The 27,889-nt window shown below is 43.0% G+C and overlaps 3 protein-coding genes across 8 annotated transcripts; 1 reads left to right on the top strand and 2 right to left on the bottom strand.

The window, feature by feature from the left end:
• kank3 (KN motif and ankyrin repeat domains 3) lies at positions 1–13,792 on the bottom strand. 2 transcript variants are annotated; one of them, XM_037249820.1, is made up of 12 exons: positions 13,668–13,792; positions 6,241–6,314; positions 5,818–5,918; positions 3,961–5,709; positions 3,536–3,638; positions 3,211–3,444; positions 3,055–3,145; positions 2,756–2,975; positions 2,099–2,241; positions 1,544–1,744; positions 785–886; positions 1–500 (listed from the first exon to the last, which is right to left on the bottom strand). In XM_037249820.1, the coding sequence occupies exons 3-12, from the start codon at positions 5,852–5,854 to the stop codon at positions 441–443; spliced, it is 2,940 nt and encodes a 979-aa protein (XP_037105715.1). In that variant the 5' UTR covers positions 5,855–5,918; positions 6,241–6,314; positions 13,668–13,792; the 3' UTR covers positions 1–440. The 2 variants fall into 2 exon arrangements, with proteins under 2 accessions (XP_037105715.1, XP_037105717.1); XM_037249822.1 differs by having other exon boundaries at positions 5,818–5,902.
• Positions 11,072–27,802, bottom strand: LOC119121845 (dipeptidyl peptidase 9-like). 5 transcript variants are annotated; one of them, XM_037249824.1, is made up of 22 exons: positions 27,484–27,795; positions 26,454–26,544; positions 25,978–26,222; positions 25,752–25,873; positions 25,486–25,659; positions 25,227–25,395; positions 25,047–25,157; positions 24,839–24,967; positions 24,584–24,645; positions 24,378–24,478; positions 24,129–24,306; positions 23,898–24,057; positions 23,733–23,812; positions 23,461–23,631; positions 23,252–23,387; positions 23,007–23,152; positions 22,745–22,891; positions 22,533–22,685; positions 22,331–22,473; positions 22,053–22,164; positions 21,701–21,796; positions 11,072–11,087 (listed from the first exon to the last, which is right to left on the bottom strand). In XM_037249824.1, exons 2-21 carry the CDS (start codon positions 26,507–26,509, stop codon positions 21,704–21,706), a joined length of 2,688 nt encoding a protein of 895 aa, XP_037105719.1. In that variant the 5' UTR covers positions 26,510–26,544; positions 27,484–27,795; the 3' UTR covers positions 11,072–11,087; positions 21,701–21,703. The 5 variants fall into 5 exon arrangements, 4 of the variants coding, with proteins under 4 accessions (XP_037105719.1, XP_037105721.1, XP_037105720.1 ...); XM_037249826.1 differs by lacking the exon at positions 11,072–11,087 and having other exon boundaries at positions 21,268–21,796; positions 23,461–23,613; positions 27,484–27,801; XM_037249825.1 differs by lacking the exon at positions 11,072–11,087 and having other exon boundaries at positions 21,268–21,796; positions 27,517–27,796.
• LOC119121850 (angiopoietin-related protein 4-like) lies at positions 18,829–20,712 on the top strand. Its single transcript, XM_037249846.1, has 4 exons — positions 18,829–19,323; positions 19,398–19,508; positions 19,579–19,666; positions 20,219–20,712. Exons 1-4 carry the CDS (start codon positions 18,889–18,891, stop codon positions 20,266–20,268), a joined length of 684 nt encoding a protein of 227 aa, XP_037105741.1. The 5' UTR covers positions 18,829–18,888; the 3' UTR covers positions 20,269–20,712.
• Positions 27,803–27,889: the final 87 nt, after the last annotated feature.

Here is a 27,889-nt window from a genome sequence, read left to right as displayed (position 1 = left end):
AAATATCTCATGAGATTTTTATTTAAGAGATGATATTTAGCTATTTGACATTGTTTTTTTTACAATCACCACAATCACTTTAGTTGTAGTTCATCAATAGTGGAGTTCTTTGGTAATTCTGCTGAGCGAGCGCCAACCTTGACTTGCGTCATTCACGTGAACTTTCTCAAGGAATTGTAGCTTCTTGAAATTCAACATAAAATTGGCAGCGTAGAGCCCATCGAGTAGAAAATGTTAGTGGAGTGCAAATAATACAATCTCGAGTAACAGACATGCAAGAACCTCATTAGTCAAGGACAATAATCTTTATGTAAAAATAATTCTCATATTAACAATACTTTAAATGCAGGGCGTATTACAACACATAAATATATTGAGACTTTTTCCAGTGGTGCCTTTCACAGCCCAGATCCAGTTTTTTTCTGCTGTCATGGGCCATGTTACTCTGCAGGCCATGACTTGTGGCTGCTGGTCGGGCTCCTTGGCGCCTTTGGGCTTCCCTGAAACACAAAATGTCAATTACGGTTTTGTTCAAAAATTATATAAGTGACGGATGATTTTCCATGGCACCTAATAAGGAATCATTACAGGCGTGTGTAATAGTGTAATGTCATAGGAAAAAAAAAAAGATGATGCAATAGCATGATGCTATCAATAGGGGGCAGCAACGTACTGCACAATACTTTGCATGTGTTGTAAGACACGGAAAAGTCATTTTTGATGGTGATTATTGCTCAAATCTGAACGGTAGCCCGAGACTTCAAGCTGAGATAGGTGCGCTTACCAAACTACACGGCGTTTTTGCATAGTTCATATGAGCGTAGAGCAGCACAGCGGTGTCGTTGTGAGAAGCCTCCAGTGCGATGGAGAGAGCATTACTGCCATCCTGCAGTGCAACAAAAACATGAGCCAAGCCTGAGTTGCAAACAGAAAAAGGAGAAATAGCGCTAAACTCTGCTGCAAATTTCTAGACGTGTTAAAAACTATTCATGTCGTGTAACATTGCTTTTATTCCAGCAGCCAGCCAACATCACTCTCACTGTCCAGCTGTGCACAAGTGAAACAAAATCCAGCAGAAGCCAATTTATTCTGGCTCACTGTCAGCCTGGAAATGTCGGCTTGTCTGGACATTTTTTCCCAGGCATCCTGACTAATGCAACAAAAACAAAAAGGTTTTGGCTTGGATTGTTGAAAGGGTTCATCCTCATTTGCAACAATCTCTAACTAATGCACAAGAATGACGTGTATCAATTATAAAAGTGGCTTTTTCTTTTTAAATCACCTGAGGGCGCCTAAGCACAATTTGGGGTTAAGGGAAGACCGATAAAAGCGATCGAATTCGCCTTCTCTCTTGCCGGGATGGAAATAAAAGCGTTAAGAAAAAAAATAGAGGCAAGTAACAAAGTCAGACAAGCTGTTTCCTGGGATCAGATGAAGCGGAAACACAGATGTGAACATGGTCACATGGTTGGAGCTCAGATCCAGCAGTCTGCAAGCTCAGAACATTTGTCAAATTGAAACTTGCTGCGACGACATATCTCACATTATCAACGACGGAGATGTCGCAACCGGGCTGCTCCAGGAGCAGTTTGACGATCTCGGCTCGGCCGTGTTCGCTGGCGCACATCAGCGCCGTGGAACCTTCGTCGTCCTGCACGTTGACGTCGGCGCCGCATTCCAGGAGCGCTTCCACCATTTCCTGACGGCCGTGACTCACAGCCAACATCAGCGCCGTCTGACCTGCCTGCACAGAAATCAAAGAGTCCTGAAAGAGCACGCATTGTTCCAAAAAAGCTGAAGTGGCAACTTTTTGTGAGCTCTCAAACGCAAAACTTGGTGTGGACAATTAAAAAGAAAATTATAAATAGCCCGTTACATGTGATGTTTTGCGCTCAGTAATTGGATTTCAAGTCCGGGCCGTGATGCCAGACAGTCTTATGACTCCCAGCACATGTCTGCTGCATACACTTCACAAGCTGATTAAATCACGCTAACCGAGAAGACCACAAGTTTACAAAGAACGCGGTAGCGTCGCGTTTTCCTGGCACTAACATTAAATCCCTCCATAAAATAAATAAAGTGGAATAAGACGACGTGCCTGGCTGGCCTTGGCGTTGACGTTGCCCTTGCTGAAGAGCTTCTTGACCACAGACATGTCGTCGTGCTCCTTCACCGTGGACAAAGCTGCCAACATGATGGCCGTGTAGCCCGCCTTGTTCTGCTTGTCCACACAGCACATGCCTGGAAAAAAAATGATCGACAGAATTAAAAATAAAGTATTCAGTGTTGTTGACACTGTCAGGTGTGCATTGAGCAATACTAGAAAATAAATACCTAATAAAGAAGAGTTGTAAAATTTTAACAATGTCATTTAATTGTATTTATTGATGCATTAAATAATTGTTTAACTCACTAAATTAATAAAATTAAATATATACATAAATATAAAATAAAAAATTCACAATGTCTTTAATTGCATTTATTAATGCATTAAATAATTGTTTAACTCACTAAATTAATTGTAAATACAATTTAAAATGAGAATGAACTATTTGAATAGTAAAATGTTCACAGATTTTAACTTTTTTTTTAATAACTCATCCACAAACTTGAGCACCAGACTCTGTCCACCCTTGCACTAGATGGCGCTGCAGTGCAATTAGGTTGTTTGTCCCTTGAAAGCATATTTGTTGATACATTTCATTAGACCGTTTCACTGCCCAAAGAAAATAAAAGTTCTGCCGTGAGCACTGACCTGTGTCCAGCAGCAGATCAACAACTCCAAAGTTGGAATGAGAGACACTATAGTGCAGAGCGCTGTTGCCGTTGCCATCCGTCATGTTGACCACATGCTCCAGCAGCAGCGCCGACACCTCGGAGAACGCCATCAGGTAGTCGGACACCCGCGGCGGCTGAGCCGTTTTGGCGCTGGAAACCCGGAACCACTCCAGTTGGACCATGTGAGTGCTGGCAAGCTGCAAAGTATGGCAACACAACTTCCATCAGATTTGTATTTCATAAATTGGAATGTTTTTTTTTTTTTTGGGGACGTACCACTTCTTTACTCTTCAGTGTTTGGATGTCATCGTTGAGGTGATTCTTGAGAATGAGGCAAGCTTCGCGCATTTTGGAGCTCAATTCAAACCTGTTCCAAAGAAGAACAGTTGAAGGAAAACATACAAATGAAACTGAAATGACGCAAGTGCACACTTCTCTTTGACGCCATCAGGTGGCCCGTTGGATGATCTTTGAACTTCCTCGTCAGTGTCGCTCTCATCCAGATTGATGTTTCTTTCCTCCTCTGATGTTTCTTCCCCCAGATCCACTTCATCCTCCTCCGAGCTGTCTATGCAGTCGCCCTCGCCGCTTTCTTCAGAGGAGCTTCCCTCTTCCTCCTCCTCCTCCTCCTCCTCGTCCTCTTCTTCACTGGATGTGGATTCATACCTAATGAATATAAACAGTAAAAGAAAGTTGAGCTGGCTTCTAAGCAATGCTGCAAATATTTATTTATTTATTTAAGAATTGGAAGACTCACCCTCCGTTTAAAATGCCAACAAACTGCAAGCTCTTCTTGCCCGTTGTACGATTTTCCCCTGCGCCATTGGCATCTTTCCTCTTCATGATTGATTTCAGCATACCTGTTTCCATAAGGGATGAAATATGAAACATACTGTATATAATATTAGTAATATTTCAACACACTTGTTTTGTTTTTTAATCACTAATTAGTCCCAAATAAACCAAAAATAATTGGTTAAGAAATTGTATTTTTATTTTTTTTTCACTTTAACACAAATAAATTATATGAGATTGTTAGATGGAATAATATAATGGATTCTAAAAAAAAAAAAAAAAAAAATTTGATAGTGGCAGCTCTAGAGAAAAAGCTCTTGTGGTTTGTTGTGACCTTTTAGCTCACTTTTTTTTTTCCCAAAGCTAATGACAGTAAAGTGAAGGTACCTGTCTTGGCCGTCTTTCTGTCTCCTTTGTCATCCTCGGTCTCCTCAGACATATTGACCATCTCCTCTGGAATGAGCTTATAATCATTGATGGTCAACTGTCTCTTCTTTAACACAGTAACTTTCTGGTCTTCAATCTTATCATCAAGCACGTCTTCGTACTGGCAACCAACGGTGGCCATCACGACAGAAACCGGTTCTTCTGATGTGGTCTTGGCATCCGTTTGGGTACCTTGCTGGACCAGGTCTGCTGGAAAGCCGTTACCTACACATACATCCACTACAACTGGGCAGCATGACACGGAAGCCTCCTTCAGAGTTGTGGACGTGGTCTCCATCTGGGCATCCTTAACATCCGGCTTGACGAGAACCCCCCTCTCAAACGTGACCTTTAACGCTATCTCCTCAACCTGTGCTCGGAGACTTCCCAGATCTTTGTCCGCTAAGCTCAGCTGGCTCTCTAGACTCGTAATGGTCTCCTGCTGGAATTTGACGGTGTCCTGTAAGGTGTCCATCTCCCGTTGCGCATCAGATGTTAGCCCAAGGAGCGACTCCATAACCCAAACCTCGGCCTCGGCCGTCTCCGCTCCGACCTGTGTTCCTTCCTCGAGGAGCACGGGGTTTTCAGTTCCCGTGGCTTTCTCACAAACACGGAGCTCGGTTCCTTCGGCGGCATCTTTCACACCGTGGCTGTAATAGAAAACAAGTGAGTCCATGGGCCGATCATCTCCCACAGCCACCGTCTTCTTGTCAACAGATGGCTTCCCACGAGCCTTCAATACAACTTTTGACGAAAGGTCTGCCGGACTTTCGTCCTTCCCCTCAAACTTCTCGGCAAGCTTTTTCAGTTCCTCAGATTTTCCACGGCCTTTGTGACCGGGTGAGGCCGGGCACCTTAATGGACTCTGGGAGGTCTCTGTGGTTTGGCTAGAAGATTCCACCAACTGTGGACTCACATCCACGGTTTCTTTCTTCTCCTTAAGCGCTAAGAGCAGCACATCTTTCTCGGCACGAAGCTCAGCGACCTCTTTTTCTAGAGCCGGAACACCTTTTACTCGTTCCTCCATCTCCTTCAGTTGTTTCAAGGCCGTGGCCATCTGCTCTCGGACTGTCTGCAGTTGGCTGGGGGGAACCGGAGTGGCTGCCGTGCCAGTAGCGGGAGTGTTGAGTCCGGATGTTTGAGGACTGGGTTTAGTCCAGCCGCTCTGCAGAGGCTGGCTCGACGCCGAGGCGGCGGACAGCTGCTTGGGTGGATCCGCCAGTTGGAATCGCCCGCCGTTGGGATGACCTTGTTCCTGCTGCAGTCGCCGGCTGGTTTCCAGAAGAGTTCGCTCGACTCTAGGGTTGCGTTGTGGCGGAGGGGGCGGGACTTTGGCACTTGCGGAAAGTGGGGGGACATTGAGGAGGCTCACGGGGGATAGAGAAAGCACTTCACAAGGTGCGGAGCCAAGGCGGTTTCTTGGCGGCGGCAGGGGGGGCACCCTGCCATCCTCGCTAGCGGGAGAAGAAAGCGACTCGGTGGACGTCCAACCGCTGGCGCGTCCCCCGACGCATCTCTGAGAGGTTTTCAGCCCCCGTCCGGAACGACGAGACCCGGCAGCCGCCCTGCGGATGTTATGGCCGTTTTCGATCTCTTCCACGTATTTCAGGAAGTCCAGATCAAGCTGGAACCCATACGGCGTTTGCACCGAGTAAGACGGCGGTGGGTCCACTTGCTCTTGACTGGAGTAGAGAAAGGGAGAGGGCAAATCTGCAAGGAAGCGTGGACAATATTTTGATTTCTAGGTGAATCGTTTAAACTTAATCGAGTCAGGTTGGAGTCCTGGAAGAGACGAAGAACATGCGCTGATTAACTCACCAGGCAGCTTTGGGTTAACTTGCACCGACTGAGTCATCTTTCAGGTGGAGGGGGGGGGGGGGGGGGACCTTTCAGCACGCTGAGCCTCAAACAACACCTGGCTAAGAAAACAAGACAGCGACACGATTGCATTTGTCTTGGGTGACAAGGAAGCAAAACTGATGTCATGCCAAAGCACTCCCCGAATTACTTTGATTTGTAAAGGCCCCAAAGGCAAAGGCGCTCTCTTCCTACTAACTGTAAAGTCAATTTTAACAATGTGATGGGGCTACACTTCTTCATGTGTGCTTATAATTGAATTGGGAAAAAAAATTCAATGCAGAGATTTGTTAACTCAAATATCAGATGTTTGCTTTTCAACAATATGACATCACCTAATACAGATTTTTTTTTCAGATTAGTGGCTGATGCTATAGGATTTACCTCCCTCGGGCTGAATGGAGAAATCATGCAGCTAGAGGTCCAGGCTGGTTCCCTCTGCTCTGTTGAACTCAGCCCTACAAAAAAAGGAAAGTCTGATTGTAAGGCTATAAAAAATAAAAAAAAACAAAATCACACACAGAACCTCAAGTGTCATTCATTTAGCTTTAAAACACAATGATGTGTTTCCTAGCAGCCTCGGGCACATTCCTACAACCTGCTGTTGAAACATGCCAACACGCGTCCTTGTATCTGACGGACTACTGATAACACACACACACATACTGTATACACACACCTGTCAGTTTATTGTGAATGTAAAAACCCACAAAAGACAAGATACTTAAAAGGGCTTCACGGCTGATGATTGATGGTGAATGCATTCATAAATAGTCCCCAACGGTAAACAACAAAACATGGAAGGTCTGGAAGTCTCTGTTTAGTATCGGCTTATCAGCTACTGATTGTGTTGGTCTGTTTCTTGTCTCGGGACAGAGCACAATGAACAAGACACACGTAAATAGTTTTCAAGGTTGTGACCTCGGGCAATGTGTTTTAGTCCAGACCTGACCGAAGCAATTGATTGCACGACATTTTTTTTAAAAACACGTGTTTACTTAATTTCCCACAAAGTGTGCCAATTACATCACAGCCAGAATTTTTCAAACACAAACATGCTTGGACACTTCCACAGTTTGTATCTAACTGGGTCAGATTCGGGTGACTTGTTTTGAAATGATTTCTCTTGGTCACAATTTCTTATAATCACAAATCTGACAATTGGACAGGGGTGTGCAGACTTTTTATAACCACTGCACAGTAGACGTCAAGACAATTTCCATTCATCTTCAAAGAGTTTCTTAAAAAGTCCCGAAATAAAATCACTTGTATGACATTCATAGCATTGAAGTACTTTCTTTTCTCACCCGTACTCATCTCACATGACTGTTGTTACTCTTCACGCGCACACACATCCACTCTTGTCTGATTTGATGCGAGGCAGCAAATTACAGAGTGCATGGTGAAGCTGCATTCTTTCTCTCGACACCCCGAGCTGCCGAAACCCACACGATTGTAGTCAGTGAAAACCAAAATCATTTCTAAATATATAGGCAGTACACCCAAAAAATGTGCTTTTTTTTTTTTATATATATAAATGAAAATATTTTTGGACAGAACGAAAATGCAAGAAAACAAAGTTTATGATAATAATTTTCCCGGAAGAGGAAATGTCCTGCTTTGGGTCTCAGGCTCATGTTCTGCAAAAATGACCTCATTTCCCCAAGGCCGCCTCTTTTTCCCCCAAAAAAGAGACGTCAGGGCGAAAGAGTAGCCCTGGCGAGGGGCGGAGGGATTTTTTTTTTTGCCTTCTGAACAGGCAACCGCTTTTACCACTTGGCTGCTTAATATGTGAAAACCCTCATGCGCAAATATGCACACCAATGACATTGAATCCTCAATAAACCTCAACTTAACGATTCATTTTTGACTCACACCTGATTTAAAACGAAAGTCATATTAGGAGCTTTCTGCTTTGACTCAAATGTGCAGTTTCCTGAAGGGAAGTCCACTTTTTCCCCTAATAAATCTCACTCCTACACTCCTGCCCACCCTCCTATGCCCCTGCAGGAGACCTGCCATTGTCTCCCAGTAGGAATCAGCATGGACGAGGAGGAGGAGGCAGGAAGCCCATCAGGCCGTCCTGAAAGCTGCTTCCTGAAGGCAGCAGGAAAAGACAAGCGGGTGAGCGCTGAACAAATAACCAGCATGACCACAACACACACACACCATCATGAAACAAAGGTCGCATGAAGTTTGGCTCCAAAGCGTCACATCCAGTATGTTGCCTCCTCTGACATCGCAGACAGTATGTTGACTCCTCTGACTATTTACTGTACACATTTGAAGAGGAGCTACTTCCCATCGACCAGGTTGACTCGAAACATGGCATGCGGGAAGGCCCTCCCTTTTCCTTCCAGATTGTTTCGGCCAGCACAATCGAGCACATTGTGGATCGACAATGACGCTTTATTCCTCTCACTCTCGCCGTGTTTTGTGAGGCCTGCATAGGAGAAGGCCTGTTGGTTCTCTCACAACTGTGTCCAGGTTCATAATGTCGCATGGGCAATCTAATAAAGTTGTTTTGTGAGAGGGCTTGAGAAGCACTACTTGATTGTGTGAACGCCCGACTACAATGGCATTCGCAATTTGGGGGCGGAGCCTGAAAAAAACCTCACAGATTCACAGTTTTTGTACTCATGTCTCCGATTCTTGCGGAAAAGTCAAATATTTCCGGACGGGCAAGAAAAGTGATAGCTTCCACACCCCTAACGAGCTGTTGGGTTCTGCCAAAAATATTCGCCAATGTGCTAAAAATGAAAATATGTATTTTAAGGAGGGATACTACCGTAATTTTCGGACTATAAGTCGCGGTTTTTTTCATAGTTTGGGTGGGGGGGCGACTTATACTCAGGAGCGACTTATATGTGTTTTTTTTTTTTCAAAAAATTTCAAAAAAAAAATTTCAAAAAAAAAAAAATGAAACCGCGATAAACGAACCGCAATGTAGCAAGGGATTACTGTAATTTGAATTTCAAGTGACGACAGCAGCGCGAAACCATCTGCGTCACTCCAATTCATTAAATCCATCAATCGTCCTTTGTCAACAATGCGTGCGCGCCGCTGACGGCTTTTGCACTTAAAAATATTCCACAGGCCCATATAACGATATATAAATTATATATCAAATAACTATTATATAAGCAATAATGTTATCAAACCATCTGTGCACTCTAAATCATTAAATCCATCGATCAAATTCCTCGTCCTTTGTCAACATCGCCGCGCGTGCGCCCTGACGCCAGCCTCGTCGTTATTCCACAGATTTACTATATAACTATATTGTAGCGTTAACAAAGTTCAAGGAAAGACGTGGGTTTGGTAAACGGCTCTTTATTTAACAAAACAAACTTACAGGCGTGTGGCGGCGTGGACGTCCAGCCACGAAAGGGGACGAGAGCTCCATACGATAGGACCGGGCGGGCGTAGAAGCCATGACCGAGATCCATGCACCGTCCTCGGACAGCCACCCGGCTGAGCGCCGGCCCTCGACTTCCATCCACGGAGCTGAAAGGCAGCTCGGTAGAGTAGGACCGGGCGTGCGTAAAAGCATTGTCCGAGCACCATCCACCGTCCCTGGACAGCCACCCGGCCGAGCGCCGGCGCCCGACTTCAATCCACGAAAGTGAAAGAAAGCTGGACGAGTGACGCGCGACGTCGCGCTGCTGACGTCAGCAGCGCGACGCGACGTCGCGGTCGCGCGTCAGCAGCGCGACGGTTGTTTACATAAAGGACAAAGATCGACTCGTCCAGCTTTCTTTCACTTTCGTGGATTGAAGTCGGGCGCCGGCGCTCGGCCGGGTGGCTGTCCAGGGACGGTGGATGGTGCTCGGACAATGCTTTTACGCACGCCCGGTCCTACTCTACCGAGCTGCCTTTCAGCTCCGTGGATGGAAGTCGAGGGCCGGCGCTCAGCCGGGTGGCTGTCCGAGGACGGTGCATGGATCTCGGTCATGGCTTCTACGCCCGCCCGGTCCTATCGTATGGAGCTCTCGTCCCCTTTCGTGGCTGGACGTCCACGCCGCCACACGCCTGTAAGTTTGTTTTGTTAAATAAAGAGCCGTTTACCAAACCCACGTCTTTCCTTGAACTTTGTTAACGCTACAATATATATTATCTATATATAGTAGATCTGTGGAATAACGACGAGGCTGACGTCAGGGCGCACGCGCGGCGATGTTGACAAAGGACGAGGAATTTGATCGATGGATTTAATGATTTAGAGTGCACAGATGGTTTGATAACATTATTGCTTATATAATAGTTATTTGATATATAATTTATATATCGTTATATGGGCCTGTGGAATATTTTTAAGTGCAAGAGCCGTCAGCGGCGCGCACGCATTGTTGACAAAGGACGATTGATGGATTTAATGAATTGGAGTGACGCAGATGGTTTTATTAACGTGTTATTTATGTAATAGTTTTTTGAATAACTCTGAATTTTACGTCAGGGCCGTTCTCAGCTCTTAGTTTGTGTTTATGTCACGTTAGCATAGCTATCGTTTAGCCTGTTGTTGCTCGTTCATGACTGTTCTTGGTGTTGGATTTTGTCGAATAAATTGCCCCCCAAAATGCGACTTATACTCCGGAGCGACTTATATATGTTTTTTTTCACTTTTTTGGGCATTTTATGGCTGGTGCGACTTATACTCCGGTGCGACTTATAGTCCGAAAATTACGGTAAATTTGTGTTAGTGTGAATAAAGAAAAATGCTGCTTTGCGTGTGGGCAAAGCAGCATTGTGGCTTTTGATGGAAGATTAAAAAACAAAAACAAAATGTATTGCCACAGAAACCAAAGATGACAAGATATGAATGATAGTATTTCTCAGAATAGCAACTTTATGTCTGTCATTTTGAGAACAATGGCATTCCTGGCATCAAAAATGGCCACAAAGAGCCCTCAGTTTGTATCTCGCTAGCTAAAGCCGTTCCAACCAAATGGGCTTTTTTTGTCAATGATGTCACCTAGCGAGCACACAGCAAAATTCAAACCTCTCGCTTTAAACACTTGAGTCTTTGTCACAACAGTAGCCACTCCAGATGTTTGCATCTTCCATCTTTGGAAACAAACCAGATGGCAGCAGCGTTTTTCTGCTTAGAAACAACACAAATATGTTATTTCCTTTACCAATTATAGCACTCTGTACCTAATGACAAGGTACAGTGTAAAGTACACACCTTTGCCGCTGTGGAGATGCTCAGAGTTAAAGGGGAAAAAAAAAAAGATGATGTGCTTTGTAATTCAGTTTCCCAGAAAGGACTCATTTGGTTCAATTGGTCTTTTGTGTCGCTGACGTCACATAATATGATAACTACTTTTTGCCGTTTAACGAGTTTAACTTTTGCACAATCTGGAAGCCATTTGTGTGTTGACCCTCGAGAGTTTGCTGTAAACATCAAGGTTTGTTGGCAGACGAAACAAAGGCACACAGACCGAGAGGAAAGGCAAATTTGACCCGCTCTCATTTTGTTTGACCACCGCGTTGGCTTTTCTTTTGTCACAGACACCCAGTGAGAGCGACCGCACGACCTGGATCGGAAAAGAAACTTAAAGCTGATAGCTAAAACTTTGTTTTGAGCTTTTATTTAAAAAAAAAATATTATTATCATTATGAAAAATATTAAAAAGTGTTTGTTTCCATATGAAACATTAAATGATTTTTTTTAAAGCAAAAGAGAATAAAATATGATTACGAGAATGTTTGACTTAACTGTTAACACCTACTTGAGTCTTCAAAAATGACTTCATAGGGCAGGGAAGCTTTTCCACAAGCGACACACACATCATTTTTCCGTTAGGAGCCAAATGAACACAAGAGAGTCTTTTCTGTAGGCAAACTTCAAAGTTGAAAAGTGTTACCCAAAGCGAAGATTCTGAACTTACTTATGTTTGTTATTCCCACAAATACATTTCCCTCGAGAAATTCTTAACATCAAATGAAGCAATTCCTCCTTTTTTATTTTTAGTCATCTTGCCTTCACCTTTATCTACATTTCAAAACTTTCTCATGACTTGTGGACGATCATCTAAAAATAAAGGCCAAAAATTCATTTATTATAATAAAATCGCTTGAGCTGTTTCACAAAGATCCCAATCGCGCCATGTAAAATATTATAAACAGTCTTATTATAACATCTGAGAAAAGCATTTGAAGCTCTCCAAATGGCCAAACAAGACTTTGCTTTGAGTAATAAAAAAATAAATCTGGAGACCAGTCATCACTTTCTTCTAATGTGTAACATTAGTAACAAGAGGCTCACGCAACTCGAATTCAAATTTTTCACAAAGTTACAACTCAACTTGAAGACAACTACCTGAAAGTTCAGAATGGACAGAATGACCTTTGTATTGCATTCCACATATTGTATTAGTTTAGCCTTGCAGGAGGTCTGCAACAAGTCCAGGTTAGAGTAAACGAATTCTGTCGAGTCTAGACTTTCTGGCCTCACATGACAGCATTGTCTGAGAACATGAACTCATAATCGGGCTAAAAATGGAAATCTGCATCATGCATTTGATCAAGCATTGCATGACCACAGAGCTAAATTTAAAAAGCGTCTGCTTAAATGAACTCTGGCTGCAGACTCAAGAGGAGCGTGCAGAACCAGAGTTCCTCTGGCCTCCTGACATGTCCGACTAAACTTACAGAGCGTCTATTTGAGGCAGCAGTAAGTCAAAGCTGAAGGTACACGTCCGTAAAGACGCCCAAGGGAACAGCACGGAACGTCGTACGTACTGTACTTGAATGACATCTCCAGCACGCCGCTTGCATTAAATTGATTGATATTCAATTGGATGGTATTTAAACGCATTGCTTGGTTAACAACATTTCCATTCTCGCACAAATCCTGCACTGTTTGTACTGATGGGCTGATAAAAGCAACACACAACCCTGAGGTCACCAAAAAAGCCACTCTCAATGGTGTGTACTTGGGGAACACCCTTTCCCGCTCTTACTGTGTAAACAGCAGAAATAATCACGATATTGTCCCACTTACACTATTCAAGAACCCCAAATGTAAATTTTGTTTCAATCTTCATCTTTCAATTTGAAAGTAAGCAAAACAAATGAATTGACCTCGCCGTTTGAATACTTTTGGAGGAGACTGCAGCAACGTACGTAGTGGATGATGTTTCCGTTTCTGCGTAAGATATATTTGTACATTTGCTTCTCACTTCCAAAATTCCACAATCACAAAGCTGCCATCAGATCCCCCAAAGCTGTTGACGTGCCTTCTATGTATATGATGAGCTTTACAGATGACTAACCCAATGAAATGCAGTGATTGCTCAATATGTAACAAACTAATGACATTAACAGTCATTTATCTGCAGCCTCACATAAGGCAGCAAGTGTCAGGCAATAAAAGTTGGGGGGGGGGGGGGGGGGCTTCACATGTTTACTGAGTGAAAACATCTGAGGTACACAAGAAATAATTCCCAAGTCGTAATGTTAAAAGCAAAACAAAAAGACCAAAGAGGACTATTAGCATTTTGGTGCAGCTTTGCACGAAATGTTTGGTTGAGGTTTTGTGAGGATGGCAAACAAAACAACGTTAACACTGGGGACAAGATGACGTTATTGAGGGGGGGGGGGCATCAACATTAACGCCATATAACGGGATAACATTGCAGGAAAGAATGTGAAGCATTAACATTAAACACAAGCGCATAGTTTAACTCAATTTGTTTCAGTCCTTGGTGAGTCTTGAACTACTAATCATCATACCACGTAAGTGGAGCAGCCAATCAATCAATTTGGCGCATCGATGTGTGCAAAGTAAGCCTGCGGCTCTTGCTTACCTTCTGACTTGTCTTCAGGGCCGGGCCGTCACACTGATTCTGCTCATGCCTCTCGTGTAAAGCAAGGAAAGTTCGGGAGGGGGAAAGAATGAGAACTCCCATTCCCCTGAAAAAGTTCAACACAAGTGTTACATTGATGTTGAGAGGAAGAGGCGTTTCCGGTTTGTACTTTCAAAATAAAACAATCAGAGCGTGAAAAAAGTCACCAATCAAATCAATGCCTCACAAATCTGTGGTTCTGAGTTTGAAGCTCAGCTCGAGTTTTTCGATGTGCAAAGACATATATTTTAGATTTATTAGGGATCTGGGCGCAGTGACACCCGTGGAATCTGCTTGGAGCTCCAAGATGCCATTTGAGCTAATTCTAATGTCACGGCAACCGCGCGGTGCACATCTTGAAAACTTTACGCCTCTGGTGCAGATTTAAATGCAGTTATATGTCAGTTAGCACCCTCTACTGGTTAAAGGGTTACATTACAGCTCATAGAAAATGACTTCCATAGCGGTCAACTTCCTGAAAATAAGATTAAACTTACTCGGTTAAACAAAGACTTATGTATAATCAACAATTACTAGGAGACAGAATTTTTTATTTTACAATTGTATTTTTTTAATTTTTTTTCCTTTTGCTAACTTATTCAACCGACTGGTTGGCTCACCATGTGCTTTTTAACTGCATGCCGCGTTGCTGTCGTTGCTGCAGCAGGGGGCGCTGCTACTTATGCTTTCACTTTGACCTGGAAATTTGCAAACACTGAGAGTGCTCGAGTTTGACTGCAAACTTGTCCGAAAGGAAATCTTGGATCTCCTATGGCCTGCAGAGGAACAATGAAAGGTTTGGTAGGTCACTGCGACCTAGCAGAAACAAGATGACATCTTGTGAATGAATCAGTTACTAACACTCTCAAAAAAATAGATGGCAGAAAAATGGAGGCCTTCAAGAACTTTAACCCCTCAATGTAATACATTTTGAATATAAAACTTTTCATAAATGATAATGTGACTAAATACAATAGTTGATCTTTTTTTTAAAAAAATGCGTCAATCTCTAGCTTATATGTAATAAATAACACGATGAGGTGATTATACATTTTACTACAAATGGTTTGACGACACTCAACTAATGTTTTTTTATTTTATTTTCAAACAACGCTATCCTCCACATTATTTCATTGCCCACTCTGAGTTGATTTCAATTATTTTAATGATGGAAACACCTGTAATGTATTTTTGCAAGATTTAACTGTTTGATTCTACTTTAGTTGAGATTTGCAACCGTTTTTTTTGTGTTCAGTGATTCAGAGGAAAGAAAAAAAATAGTTTATACAGAGTTTGAATTTGTAAAAACACACACTGCATCTACGGGAAACGGCTCTTTCCAATCAGAGGCGTAGCCAAGCCGGGGCGAGCCGGGGCGGCGCCCCGGTTAGGACTCCCTGCGCCCCGGTTGAAAAAAATCGAGCTTTTTCGATTCTTCATTTTCATGCCGTTTTTTTCTTTCGGTCTTGCGCGAATGTGCTTGCGCTATTCTACGTGCGCGATGTTATCCATTCACCGTTTGCCTCCCGGACCCGATGTTGTTTTAGCGATCAGCGTACGGCGTGGGTGATGTTCGATTTTTTTTCCTGTGGGCGTGCGCCCCTACTGGAAAAATTCCTGGCTACGCCTCTGTTTCCAATGAACTTGCAGATTGACAAGCTAATTGTGTTCCCACTGTGTATTTCCAAAGAATTGTTTTCAAATGAGGGGGCTCGGTGGTGCACTGGGTATTAGTCTGCCTCACAGGAGGGTGCGGGTTCGATTCCACCTCCGGCCCTCCCTGTTTGCATGTTCTCCCCGGGCCCGCGTGGGTTTTCTCCGGGCACTCCGGTTTCCTCCCACATCCCAAAAACATGCTTGGTAGGCCGATTGAAGACTCCAAATTGTCCCTCGGTGTGAGTGCGAGTGCAAATGGTTGTTTGTCTCTGTGTGCCCTGCGATTGGCTGGCAACCGGTTCAGGGTGTCCCCCGCCTACTGCCCGATGACTGCTGGGATAGGCTCCAGCACACCCGCGACCCCCGTGGGGACTAAGCGGCTCAGAAAATGGATGGATGGATGGATGGATGGATGTTTTCAAATGGGCTGTACAGCCGGAGGAAGTTTTTATCATCTTCCTCCTCACGGTCAACCCGACCTCTCGCCTAGATGTTGAAACTCTCAGTGACCCTGATTGACCAAAACACACAAACATTGAGCAGCAGACAAAATCCATCACTATTCTAAGGTCACTGTCCGAGAATTACTTTTGTTTTATTTACTTATGACGTGTAACATTTACTCTTACTATATTTAAATGTATCACCACACAAACACTGAAAATGTAACTGTGGTCTCTGCTGCATGACACGTGCAAACTTTACAGTCCGACCTTGCAAGCCGGAGGGCCAAAACATGAGCAGATCTTTATCAGAACAATAAAATCACCCCCCCCTTCTCACCTTGCTGATGTGCAAATAGAATGAAATGACACAATACCTGTCTGTCATCTCCAAGTGTGCATCAAAGTCCATATAGGATGGCAGCAAAACATGTTTTTACTTTCCTTCAACAGAGTTCAGTGGGCAGGTCAGGAAGAAGTCATAAATGCCTTTATACTTGTTTCAAGGTCTTCAACCAGCGGAAGAAGCTTAAAAAAACTTGTTTACACACACACACAGATGAAAAGTAATGACGTGTTACTGAATTCATCAGCTAATAACTTTCACAAACAAATATTTACCTGGTGGCGTAAATCTTTAGATTCTTCTCATTTGCTACTTTTGATCACTACGTGTCCTGAAATCCACCAAAACAGGAGTCATCCATCCATCCATCCATCCATCCATCCATCCATCCATCCATCAAAAAATAAATAAATTAAAAAAGTCAAGTGTGTGGTGCCAAGGACTGAAAAACAACAATGCTTTCTGGGTTAAAGTGCAAGCTGGAGAATGAGATTGTGAAAAGAAAGAAAGAAAAAAAAATTGGCAAGAACAAGCCACAGAGCAAGCTGGGACAAAAAGGATGCATACTCTGAGTGGAATCTGGGTAAAAGTTCATTCCAACGCAAGTGATGAATGAAGGAAAAGTCAACCTTTGGAGTGTAAATAGCAGCTGCTTTTAGTTCCCGGAGGAAATTAATTCCTCATGGCAGCAACATACAAATTGAAACAATTAATTTTATGACCAGCGGCGCCTATAGAAACAGAGCAGCTCACAACTTAACAGAAAATTTTCCATGTTAATTATAGTTTTAATTAGCGTAAAGAATTGTATCAAACAAAAGCTTTTTGGCCGTAAAATTTAAAAATAATCAGATGCAAAACAGTACAATGTGCGTGCCATCAATATATTCTATCAGAGTACTTTATAATACTTCCCAAGGGAAGCATGTAAAGACAAAACGGTACTGGCCCAAGCATGGATCCCTGCGGGATGCCATTTCTGCACACGCACTGTGGCAAAATTTTGAACACATCTCTTGCTCGAGAGCATTATTGTGGCTGCTGAGAACACATTTCTTGTTTGTGTTCCAGCAGCAGCAGCTTTTCTCCAAGGCTGATGCAACAGAAAAGCCATGTGACGACAGCCTCACCTTTCACACACTAACCCACTGGTGTCTAAAATCACATTCTACCCAGTGGAGGGAATCTCGTGTACTATGCACGTGCAGATGTGATGGGACACATGGTGTTGTCATTTATGCAGCAGCCTTGCGGATCGCTAACAACAATTCAGGAAGGTTCAGAAGATGATCAGGAATTATTCCGTTTCATTTAGACGCTCACTTTTAGCGAGATCAGGCGCATTTACATTATCGAGAGTGCTGTAATGTTTGTTAATGGTAAGTTTCTTTTGTGTAAATCAGGGACGAGCAACTTAAGATGGAGCGGGCCACAATTTTTCATCACTGCTACTGGGGGTCACTTCCAGGCACTTCATTACCAGATGTAAAAGAAAATCTTAAATGTGAACAAAATACGTGTCTGCTTTTTTAATTGAATTTATGACTATATTTTATGCTCAATGCCTATATAGAAGGGGCAAGCCTTCATGGAACAGTGTGTTCACGTTGCTGTGCTATTCCTCACGTCAGCAGAGGAGGATGGGGGATACGTGCCGAGCAGCAGCTGCTGCTGCAGGGAAACGTGCTCTGCATGAGCACTGTGGATAAACGTGTCCTTGACATTTCACTTATTGTTCTTCTGAATGAATGGACAGGGGGGGGGGGGGGGGGGGGGAAACACACACACACAAAGCTATGTAGAAAGTTACAATGTGTATGCTTTAAAATAAGTAACATTGTTTTGTTTTAATAATATATTCATTCAATCATTAAAAACTCCTAATTATATTTTTTTGGGCTTGAGAATTAATTTGACAACAATTTAAATGTGCTATAAGTTTGTTTATTTGACTAATAAAGTTGGAATCTGCCTAAATACAGCGTAAGTGTTTCAGTTCCCATTTCGTGGAGAACGTGACTGGTGTCTGGCTTCATGTGCGTGTCTTGATGTGCGTGCCATTGTTTGGGATTTTGCTGTCAGGCAAAGAGCCCGGCGGGGTGAACTTTCCCCTACTTCTCACCAACTTCTCCCCACCATTCCTGATTCAGAGCAGCTACTGGCACCAAACAGAAAAAAATATTTGACTAGCTGGGATTTTATTTTTCTTGCCTACATGTCATATTTCACTTTATTGGGAATTAATCAAATAAATAGATAAATGAATGTCTATTATGTTATTTGATTCTAATTTGGTATTTGATGTGACAGATTTTAATTAATGAAGCTGAATTTGTTATTGTAATCTCATGTTTAAGGTCCTTAAGGTCTATTAAAAACAACCTAACCTGAACCAAATACTTAAATTAATTGAAGCATTAATTGAGCATCTAAAATTTTGCATAATCTTTCAAAAACAATATTCTTTCTACTGCATAAAACCAATTGGATTGTAATATTTGAAGAAAACAACCTTTACCACAATCATGTCTGCCAGAAACGAAGTGCTTGGATTGCGTCATTTTACAAGTGGTGACCTGTTTCCACTCCCCAAACTATCCTCCGTGTTCCACCTCCAAAGCCTTGCAGCCAATCACAGCAAGCCTCGGCCGGAGCGCTCAGCTATAAAAACCTGACAATTCCGTCCGCAGCAAACCACAGACAACAAGAACAACAATCCAATCCAAACTAAGCCAAGATGAAGACGCTTCAGACCATCCTCGTCCCCGTGCTGCTCTTCAACGCAGCGGCGGGTTTCCCCGTGGACAGGGGAGACAAGTACGCCTCGTGGGATGACGTCAACGTGGTGGCCCACGGCCTGCTTCAGCTGGGCCAAGGTCTCAAGGAGCATGTAGACAAGACCAAAGCCCAGATGAGGGACATCACCAGCCGTCTGAAAGCTTTCAACGCCACGATGGTCGCGCTGGAGGGAACGCAGACTGAGCAAGACAAAGTGGTGAAGGCCGAACGGGAAGAGAAGGAAAAAATGGGTGCTGAGGTTCAGGAGATGATGAAGCAGACCGAGGAATTCCACTCCCGCATGAACGCGCTCGAGGAGAAAGTGGATGAAGCGCTTCAAGAGACGACAGATGTCAACTTCGGAGGCGACAACTCAACAATGTCGTTCATCCAGGTGAGTTGAAAGAAACTTGAGTTTTGAAATGCTGAGAGTGACGACAAACACCTAACAGGAAGTTGTGCTCCCAGAAAATCATGGCGGTGCAGAACAGACGTATCGACCAAATGGTGGACAAGATCAGGCAGCAACAAGACAAGTTGGACAAGCAGAGTTTACACCTGCTGACACTGCAGAAAAAGGTGAGCATCTTTCCATCCTAAGAGACAAACGCACAAGTTCATCTGGACTGACAGACTTCAATCATTCCAGGTTTCACACCGGGGAGTCCGATTCCTCAGGCGTAGGCACGAGGAGACGACACTGACGGAAAATACGGCGCCGACTGACGGCCAAAGAGGTAATTTTGTGACTTTGAAGAAGTTTTTCTGTTAAAGGGTGTTATATAATGTTCAGAAGTTCAGGTAATTGAACTGCCCCCCCCCCCTCAGGAAAAAAAAAACTAGCTCCGGCAATGCATTGAACTTTGACAGTCACGATTGTGTCAAAGGATGAGCTATTTAAGATTAAAGATTAAAGTCCCAATGATCGTCACACACACACCTGGGTGTGGTGAAATTTGTCCTCTGCATTTAACCCATCCCCGTGTGATTTTAATCCATCCCCTGGGGGAGAGGGGAGCAGTGAGCAGCAGCGGTGCCGCGCTCGGGAATCAGTTGGTGATCTAACCCCCCAATTCCAACCCTTAATGCTGAGTGCCAAGCAGGGAGGCAATGGGTCCCATTTTTATAGTCTTTGGTATGACCCGGCCGCGTGCCACGTTTTAAAACAAAACTAAACCTTTGCCACTCAAAGTCCACAGCCTGACTTGTTGTCAGGGTTGTTTGCAGACAGTCCAAAGATCAGGGAAATCAGGGCATTGCATGATCTTGACAATGCTATCTCTCTTCAGGGAGGAAGCATTCCGAAAGGAGTCTCGGGTCTTCCTTTCAACAAAGATGACCGCGACAATGATCTGGATGTCAACTGCGCCGAGCTTCACGGCAAATATCCCAGAAGGTCCGGCTGGCTCAAGTATCAGCCAAGGAGGATGTTTTGGAACAACACCAAGAGACAAAACAACTCTTTGAGGACAGCTCTTATGAAGCTTGCACCCATTCCAATAAACCAGCAATAACATCTTGAGTGAAAGGCAGCAGAAGACCAAAGCAAGATGAGAAGAACTTAAGACTGGAACAACTGGCTGACAAACTCAGCAAGCACATTTATCATCTCTTTTTGCACTGAATTATCAGATTTGTGTTTCTATGCTATCTGTCACATTGACAATTGTAAGTATTCCCTTTATAAGGGCTTTTTAAAACAAATTATTTTTTAGTATATTTTTTAACTTGTCTACATCAAATATATCTTTTGTAAGGAGTGAAAATAAATTTCAAAAATATTTCCAAAGTTTGTGTCTTGTCCTGATCAGGTACCTAAAAAATCCACACCAAGTATGAACACCAACAGCAAAACTTGTTTGTTTAAAGCAAAGCTCAGTGAAATATTAAAACCAATATCTTGGTTTACTTCGCCATATATGTTTTCCAAATGACAGGAAGCAAATAAATGCATGCAGAGATCGTGCTCATCAGAGCAGTAAGTAACAAGGCCATTCAATCTTTTTAGGAGATTTTACACAGTCAGTCAAAGCCACTCCCGGTTAATTATCTATTGTGCCAGAGGCAATAACGTTTTTTTTTTTTTTACAGACAAACACACACACAAAATGCTTTTGAATAACAACATAAATGTGACATGTTAATAGAAACATAGTCTGTATCATGGAAAACACAAACAAGATCTTTTTAGACATAAACACAATATTTGACCCCTTACTATTCCTGTTTTGTGAGTTTGCACCTGTCTCAGAAAAGCAGAAACACACAAAACAGGAGTTCTGGGTGAATATCTCCTGCTTGTTTTGATATTTGAAAAAATACCGCAATAACAATATCCTTTGCACAAATATATATATTTTTTTTAATCAAAGTTTGACAAAATAGCACAGTACTTAGACAACCTCAATGACAACTAACAAAAATAATTACTTTGTTGATTAAAAAAAATAAAACGTCATTAATGTGGCTAGTGAGGCTCCTTACCAGCTAAGACAGTGAAACAGTGCTCAATTTAATTATAAGGGCAAAATGGACAATAAAAATGAAAATATTGTGGTCTAGTATGTCTTATGTTGTACACTATAACTCAAAAGTACTTTCCAAAAGTTTAGAATATGAATACAAATATGAGTAGAAACTTTCTACTAGAAAGTACAACATTCATTAAGTAGCTCAAGACTTTTTGTGCATAAAAACAGATGCACAACAGCGCCCCCTGTTGGAACAGAGTCGTGTGCGCATCATATAAGTGGGGGGGGGGGGGGGGGGGGAGATCAGAGGTTCTCCTGGAGGAAGTGCATCAGCGTGATTTTATAATGTTCTGCAGACTCTGGACATTTGATGTTGTGCCGTTCATTCGGATAAACCTTAAGACATTTTAAACACGGAAAACAGCAACCGTGAACAAACGTCATTACAGCTCTGACTGTCAATCAATTTGCGAAGATTCATTTGAATGAGTTCCTTAAATTGAGTTAGTAGGATGATTATACAAATAAATACAGTATATAAAAATAAAAATGCTAAAAATATATAATTTATACATATATGAATTGAGTTAGTAGGATGATATACTTTTATGTACAACAGCAAAGTAAAAGTAAGATGTCATTTGAGACCTACCTGAAGACTGTACGGTTTTCCTTCCCGGATGAGTTGGGATACCAGAAAGTTAGTGTGAAAAAAGTGAACATTCTCGTCGAGAAATCCATGCAGGATCAGTAGTCGGTTTGGTCTGTGGGGTTTAACGGCACGATTCAGCACATTCACAGGCAGGCATGGGGAGAACAGGCAAACGCCACACTTCTTAATGTTACTCTTTTGTGACAAATCACATTGAAACATTTCACATGATAATATGCTAATGTGGCCATGTGAACTTTTGAAACGAACGCTCTTACTCATTAGGGAACTTTTTGACGTGAAGTGCAGCCGAGCAAGCCTCGTAGCCCTTCTGGTTGTTTTCGGGGGTATCCAAGTAGCGCTCTGTGTAACCGGTGTCATAAGCCATCCACATTGTGACTGGAGCTCCTGCGATGGCAACCTAAACAAATCTTCTGTTAATTCATTTCAAAGACAGGAGGAACATAAGGAAAAACTTACTTTGAAAATATCAGGTCTGTGAATGAGACCCATGAGAGAGAGGAAGCCTCCATAGGACCAGCCATGGATGGCAACACGTTTCAAGTCCACACACTTGTACTTTTCCGCTATGTAGTGCAAACCCTCCACCTGGTCTTCAATCTCCACCTGACCCTGATGAAGGAAAATAAGAGTTATGCCATCAATTCAGTTTGAGTGAAGAACAGCCATACCATTTTGTCCTTTACAGCTCCTTCAAACGCGAGTCCTCGCTGAGAGGAGCCCCGCCCGTCGATGATGAGCACAACGTAACCGAGAGATGCCAAACTGTTCATCAGCTGGTATTTAATGCCTTTATATGAATTATTTACCAACTGGACCTGAAAAAAAAAAAAAAACATGATAGATGAAAAAATTGTTAAACTCAGCAAAAGACAAAAAAAGACATTGAAAGAATGCACATAACTGTTTACAATTACAATGAAGAACTCAAACCTGAGGACCACCATAGACGAAGATGACAGTAGGATATTTCCTCCCTGGAACCAAACCGTGTGGTTTGTACAAGAGGCCATAAAGCTGAAAGCCGGATTTCCCCATGAAGCTAAAAATCTCGGGATGGCTGTGATTAGGTGGGTGATCTGAAAGTAAAACCAGAAGAACATCATTGTGATCAAGTCGAAACAGAACACGAAAAATGCTCCCAATTGGCTTCCTATTTCAAAGAAACCTTGTAGTACCAGAAGGCTCCATCAGACTCGCCAGGAACTCGGGCTCTTTGTGCAACGGGTTTCCTTCTGAGCTGTTCAGCTTGAAGACGTGCACGCAAGGTGTGCTGGTCAGGCTGCTGTAGTGGCTCACAAACAGGTCAAATGTCTGCGCAAAAACACATTTGAGAGTTGACAGATATGCTCTTGTGTCTTTTGGTGTGTCGTGAGTGAGTACGCACAGGGCTCACGGAGCAGCTGTGTGAGAACCCAAGCTTGGTGAGTCGCACAATTTCTCCCGGTGACTCGTAGCTCACGACGTACAAGTGTTGCTCGAGGGGCGAGTCTTTTGTTCCCTGGAAGTACACCAGCTTTTTGGTCTCATCCACCCAAATCTGAGGGCTGGACAACGACTGCATCAAACACAGCACAGAAAAAGAGGGGAAATCATCAGAATGATTGGTCATGCTCCCAGATAATAATAACGTGATGCTTTACGTAAACAGAAGCAAACCTTTGAGCCGTGATTGGCCAACACCTCCCACTCCCCGCTCGTCAGTGCCACCTCCTCCTCGATTGGACATTTGAAATGATCTGGTGTTCGTGAAGAATAAAACCAGAGGGGATCAGTTAACATGGAAAATGCTGACATGAATATTTCGATTTAGCACCAAGATACCTTCAGAGTGTGTGTAGTCTTCGGTCCAGTTGTAACTGCCCCGTTCCAACAGCGTGGTGACCTTATACAGGTGGCAGAAACCTGTTTTGGACTCGTTGACAGTGAGAAATGTGAGCTCCTCATCGTTGCTTTGATTGAATGGGTAGAAGACATCATGGACCTAAAAAAAAAAAAACAAATTGCAGCTTTCTTTCATCTCTTTTTTTGTATATGATGGAGGGGTCCATGTACATTGATCCATAAGTCACTCTTCTGTTGGTAAATGATGAATGGGTGAGCCGTGTCCCCAACAGCCTCCAGGCTCTCCTGTCTTGTGGCGTTGTCCAGGTCGACAGGAATGAAGAGCGACAAAGGTAACAGGACCAATTGGAGATGCTGCTGTCTTCGGTTCATCAGGGCTGCCCATGCACTGAGAGGAGAGTGAGTCAGAAGAGTCAGCAGAGTCATCACTTTTTTTTTTTCTTCACCCTACTAACTTACTATCGACCATCTTTAGTCCATCCGGCTCGGGTGATGTATTCTGCAGTGGGGAACAAGCTTGCAAAAGGCACAAGCAACTCTTTCTCCTGTGTGCTGACAATCTAGAGAGGAAGGCAGACTATGGATTATTTTCATTGGATTGGATGACAACAACAAAACAGACAAACAGAAGCCGTCCGCTCGTTTCGAAAGGAGAAAACACTCACATTGCCAAGATTGTTTATCTTGATTTCAGCTAATTTCAGGGTAACGGTCGGGTTCTTGCTGCCTGGAAATAAGCAGTTATATGCAGTTCAGAACCATTCAATGCAGTTGCTCCCTCTTGTGGTGTACAATGTGTATTACAGCTTCATGAAACTTAGGGCAACTCCTCATAATGTCTTTTTTTTAGAACCTAAGTATCTTTGAAACCCCAAATAAAAGTTGTTCTGCACAGATTTGGACACATGATTCAGAAGTACCTGCGCGTGGGTATCGGTACACATCCGTACTACATTCCTCCAGAGCTGGGGATGGAAAGTGGATGATGTCAACCTCTGATTCGTCCACTTCCTCATACAAAATCCTCACTGTTTTCCCACCATCAGATCCTAAGAGAGCAATCAAAACACAGAGAAAGAAGCCAAGGCAAGACATGTGAAATAGAAACTATGACAAGATATTTCTCACCATCTTCCGCTGCCGGACACCACCAGTATCCAGTGTAACGATCAAATTCCTCTTGAGTGACAAAAGAGGCCACGCCAGCAGTTTTGGCATCCGCGTTTGATTTCTCAAGGCCTGAAATGACATTTCAAAGACAATAAACGCACCATTGAAGCAATGCTTTATAAAAATCTCCTTTCTGACCTTTACAGCAGAAGGTGAGCCGCTTTTCTTCACTCGTCTCGATGCTGGTCAGCCAAATGTCATTTTTGTGGACAAAACTGATCAAGTTCGAATCGGCCGGGCAGATTTTGGCATCCATGCGTGTGCCTGAACATTGACTCTTAATCTCATAAGGCTTCATTGGCTCTTGCTGCATGCAAACCAAGCCACAAGTCAATTCAAAATGAAAATGGATCGGTCCCACATGGTGTTGGAAATATTTTATAATTTTAGAACTCACTTTGAAGTCGTTATCGGAACCGTCAACGCAGTAGTAAAGCCTGCTGTTGGCCTGGAACAGGAAAAGTCCCGTTGATCGGTGGTAGTCATAAGATATGATGCCAGAGACCCCTAATCGCTTCCTCTCTTGCAGAAGCTCCTCCTCCCTTGAGAAAACGTTGGAGTGAGGGCTGGCCTAAATTCATGGACGACAGGACACACTCGTGATCAAGCCGTTTTGTTTTGATAGTTACAAGTAAAGAAGAATGAAAATAAAAACAGGCGCACCTTAAAGTCATCCAGCAGATGATTCCATGACAGAGGGAGAAGGGCCTCTTTGCGTACCTTCTTGGGAATGTCAGAGTAGAGTAAGACGTTTTCCCGACTGCCCCTAATGTGGTAAGGCATACCTGTCGAACGAGGGGAGAAAGCAACTCTGAAATCCATTTGAAGCAATTTTTTTAGTGGCCTAGTGTGACACCAGTAATTGGGTCCGTTCTTTTCTCCATCTTACCGAGGTAATAGATACGATGGGAATGCCTGCCGGCCTCGTCCTTTTGGACAAACTGGAAGTCATATGGCACCTTGTTGACGAGAAAGCCTATGTTCTGGCGACGGGCCTGAATGATTTTTTGCAGTTCGACCCACGTATGCTTTTGCACCTGGAAAAGGGTGGAAGTCACATCGTCCATCTCCACAACCTCTGTGCTGTCGGAGAGCTCGTTCAACACCGGCATGCTTGCCAGCGCTTCTCTAATGCTGTGGAGACATGTTCGGATTACGATCGGAGTTTGAGAGAAAATGAGAAGATTTTATGCAGTCATAGTGGAACCTCCCAAGTCAAACGGTTGTAACGTTTCTGGACCACAAAAAAGCACAAACAAAGTTATTATAGTTAACGGAAACTAACGAAATAATTAAAAGTAAATGAGAAAAATAGAACACATTTACACTGACAAAATAAAAACAAAAATATTTGAATTTCCATACCTGCTCTGTCTGTCTCCTTTCTTGTATTCAGTTTTCAGCCTCTTAACGATGTGCATGAAGCGTTGGATGGCCCTGAACCAGTTTTGGCTTCCTAAAGAATTGAAGGTGAGCACAAAATGACAAAAAAAAATCAAATCAAATGAAAATCCATGACAAGAACCTGGTCTAACTGAAACGTTACACAGAACATATCGGATCTAATCTAAGCTCACATGCTATCGACAGGTAAACGGTTTCCGTTACTGTGATGAAGGGCAAAGTCCGAAAAGATATCGGCGTGCGGCAACATCCTGGCGCTGCTACTCTTCAGCCTCAGCTCTTCCCAAAAAGTCCACAACAAGGTGATCTTGCTTTGGAGTCTGATTTTGTGACTGCTGTATGACGCCAACACTTCCACGTCTGTGTCAGTATTCTGGCAAATATAACACACTCACGGCACATTTGACTAAGCCCTGTGGCCCACATTGCAAACTGTTCTGTTGCTTGGGAATGGGTGGATATACAAATTCCAACAAGAGGTCATTCATTCCCTGTGTTGTCAGATATCTCAAAAAGATGACTGCAGTTTTGAAGGAAATAAATTGACAAGCAGCTTTAAAGATTTTGACAGTGTACAAAACTTTGTCAAATCTGAAGTTTGAGTAAGCTTAGCATTCACAAATTATGATGTTAGACTGGGGTTCATTGTGTTTACTTTTAAAAACTTAGTTGTAGCAGACGTGTGTGATTTTGAATCTCTCCTCTTGGGCAAAGTTGACAATTATTATATAAACACATGTCGGGGCAGTATACACAACAAACGGATGGATTTATCTATACATAGCAATGACAACTTTAAAAAAAAAAAAAAGTATTTAAACTTGACAAAAACATAGGACGAGTTTGTCGTGTTTCTTTAAAAATCTGTTGGGCCTTCCCCCCCAGCTAGCTACAACAGGCTACCTTGTGAATTGACCAAAACAATAATTTAACCAGTTTAATTAACCAGTGAAACACATTTAAGGTTTGAGTCGCTTACACACACACCGACCTTGATTGACTTTATCTTTAGTTGACGACTCACTTCATAGAAAGCAGGAGTAAGTTCGCTGACGTAACTTTGGTCGTCATGTAGCGGACATTAGAATCAGGACTCTCACTTAGCAAGCCTGTATTTACGGGTTGGGGGGGGATATGTTTGTCCTTTGAACATCAGCTTGTCTTTTTTGTTTTGTTTTGATAACTTGTAGCTTGTCTGAGTTGTTAGCAGTCAGTCATGGAGTGAAGACGCGTCACGCGATTCCAATACCCGGATGTGACAAAATCATATGTTGACGGAAGCCCAGAATTGACAACTCATCGACACTCTTCAAATTAAATAAAAATAGTCAAGGAAATGACAATATTCAAATGGTGTCTACTTACCAAACCAAAAATAAGTTAGATTATTACTTCAG

The sequence above is a fragment of the Syngnathus acus genome, chromosome 4 (genome assembly GCF_901709675.1).
Source record: "Syngnathus acus chromosome 4, fSynAcu1.2, whole genome shotgun sequence".
NCBI classification, from domain to species: Eukaryota; Metazoa; Chordata; class Actinopteri; order Syngnathiformes; family Syngnathidae; genus Syngnathus; species Syngnathus acus.
This window is presented reverse-complemented; position numbering and strand designations above follow the sequence as displayed.

What these genes read in the sequence shown, in the direction of transcription:
- kank3 (XM_037249820.1), bottom strand. Translation starts at nt 5,854, where the DNA reads ATGACTCAGTCGGTGCAAGTTAACCCAAAGCTGCCTG. An exon ending in GTTGGCATTTTAAACGGAGG is followed by an intron (nt 3,445 to 3,535) that starts GTGAGTCTTCCA and finishes TATATTCATTAG; the next exon opens with GTATGAATCCACATCCAGTG. An exon ending in ACATCTCCGTCGTTGATAAT is followed by an intron (nt 887 to 1,543) that starts GTGAGATATGTC and finishes GTTGCACTGCAG; the next exon opens with GATGGCAGTAATGCTCTCTC.
- LOC119121850 (XM_037249846.1), top strand. Translation starts at nt 18,889, where the DNA reads ATGAAGACGCTTCAGACCATCCTCGTCCCCGTGCTGCTCTTCAACGCA. An exon ending in CAACAATGTCGTTCATCCAG is followed by an intron (nt 19,324 to 19,397) that starts GTGAGTTGAAAG and finishes TTGTGCTCCCAG; the next exon opens with AAAATCATGGCGGTGCAGAA. An exon ending in TGCTGACACTGCAGAAAAAG is followed by an intron (nt 19,509 to 19,578) that starts GTGAGCATCTTT and finishes CAATCATTCCAG; the next exon opens with GTTTCACACCGGGGAGTCCG.
- LOC119121845 (XM_037249825.1), bottom strand. Translation starts at nt 26,509, where the DNA reads ATGCACATCGTTAAGAGGCTGAAAACTGAATACAAGAAAGGAGACAGA. An exon ending in ACAGCTGCTCCGTGAGCCCT is followed by an intron (nt 23,388 to 23,460) that starts GTGCGTACTCAC and finishes GTTTTTGCGCAG; the next exon opens with ACATTTGACCTGTTTGTGAG. An exon ending in ACAGACCTGATATTTTCAAA is followed by an intron (nt 22,474 to 22,532) that starts GTAAGTTTTTCC and finishes AGATTTGTTTAG; the next exon opens with GTTGCCATCGCAGGAGCTCC.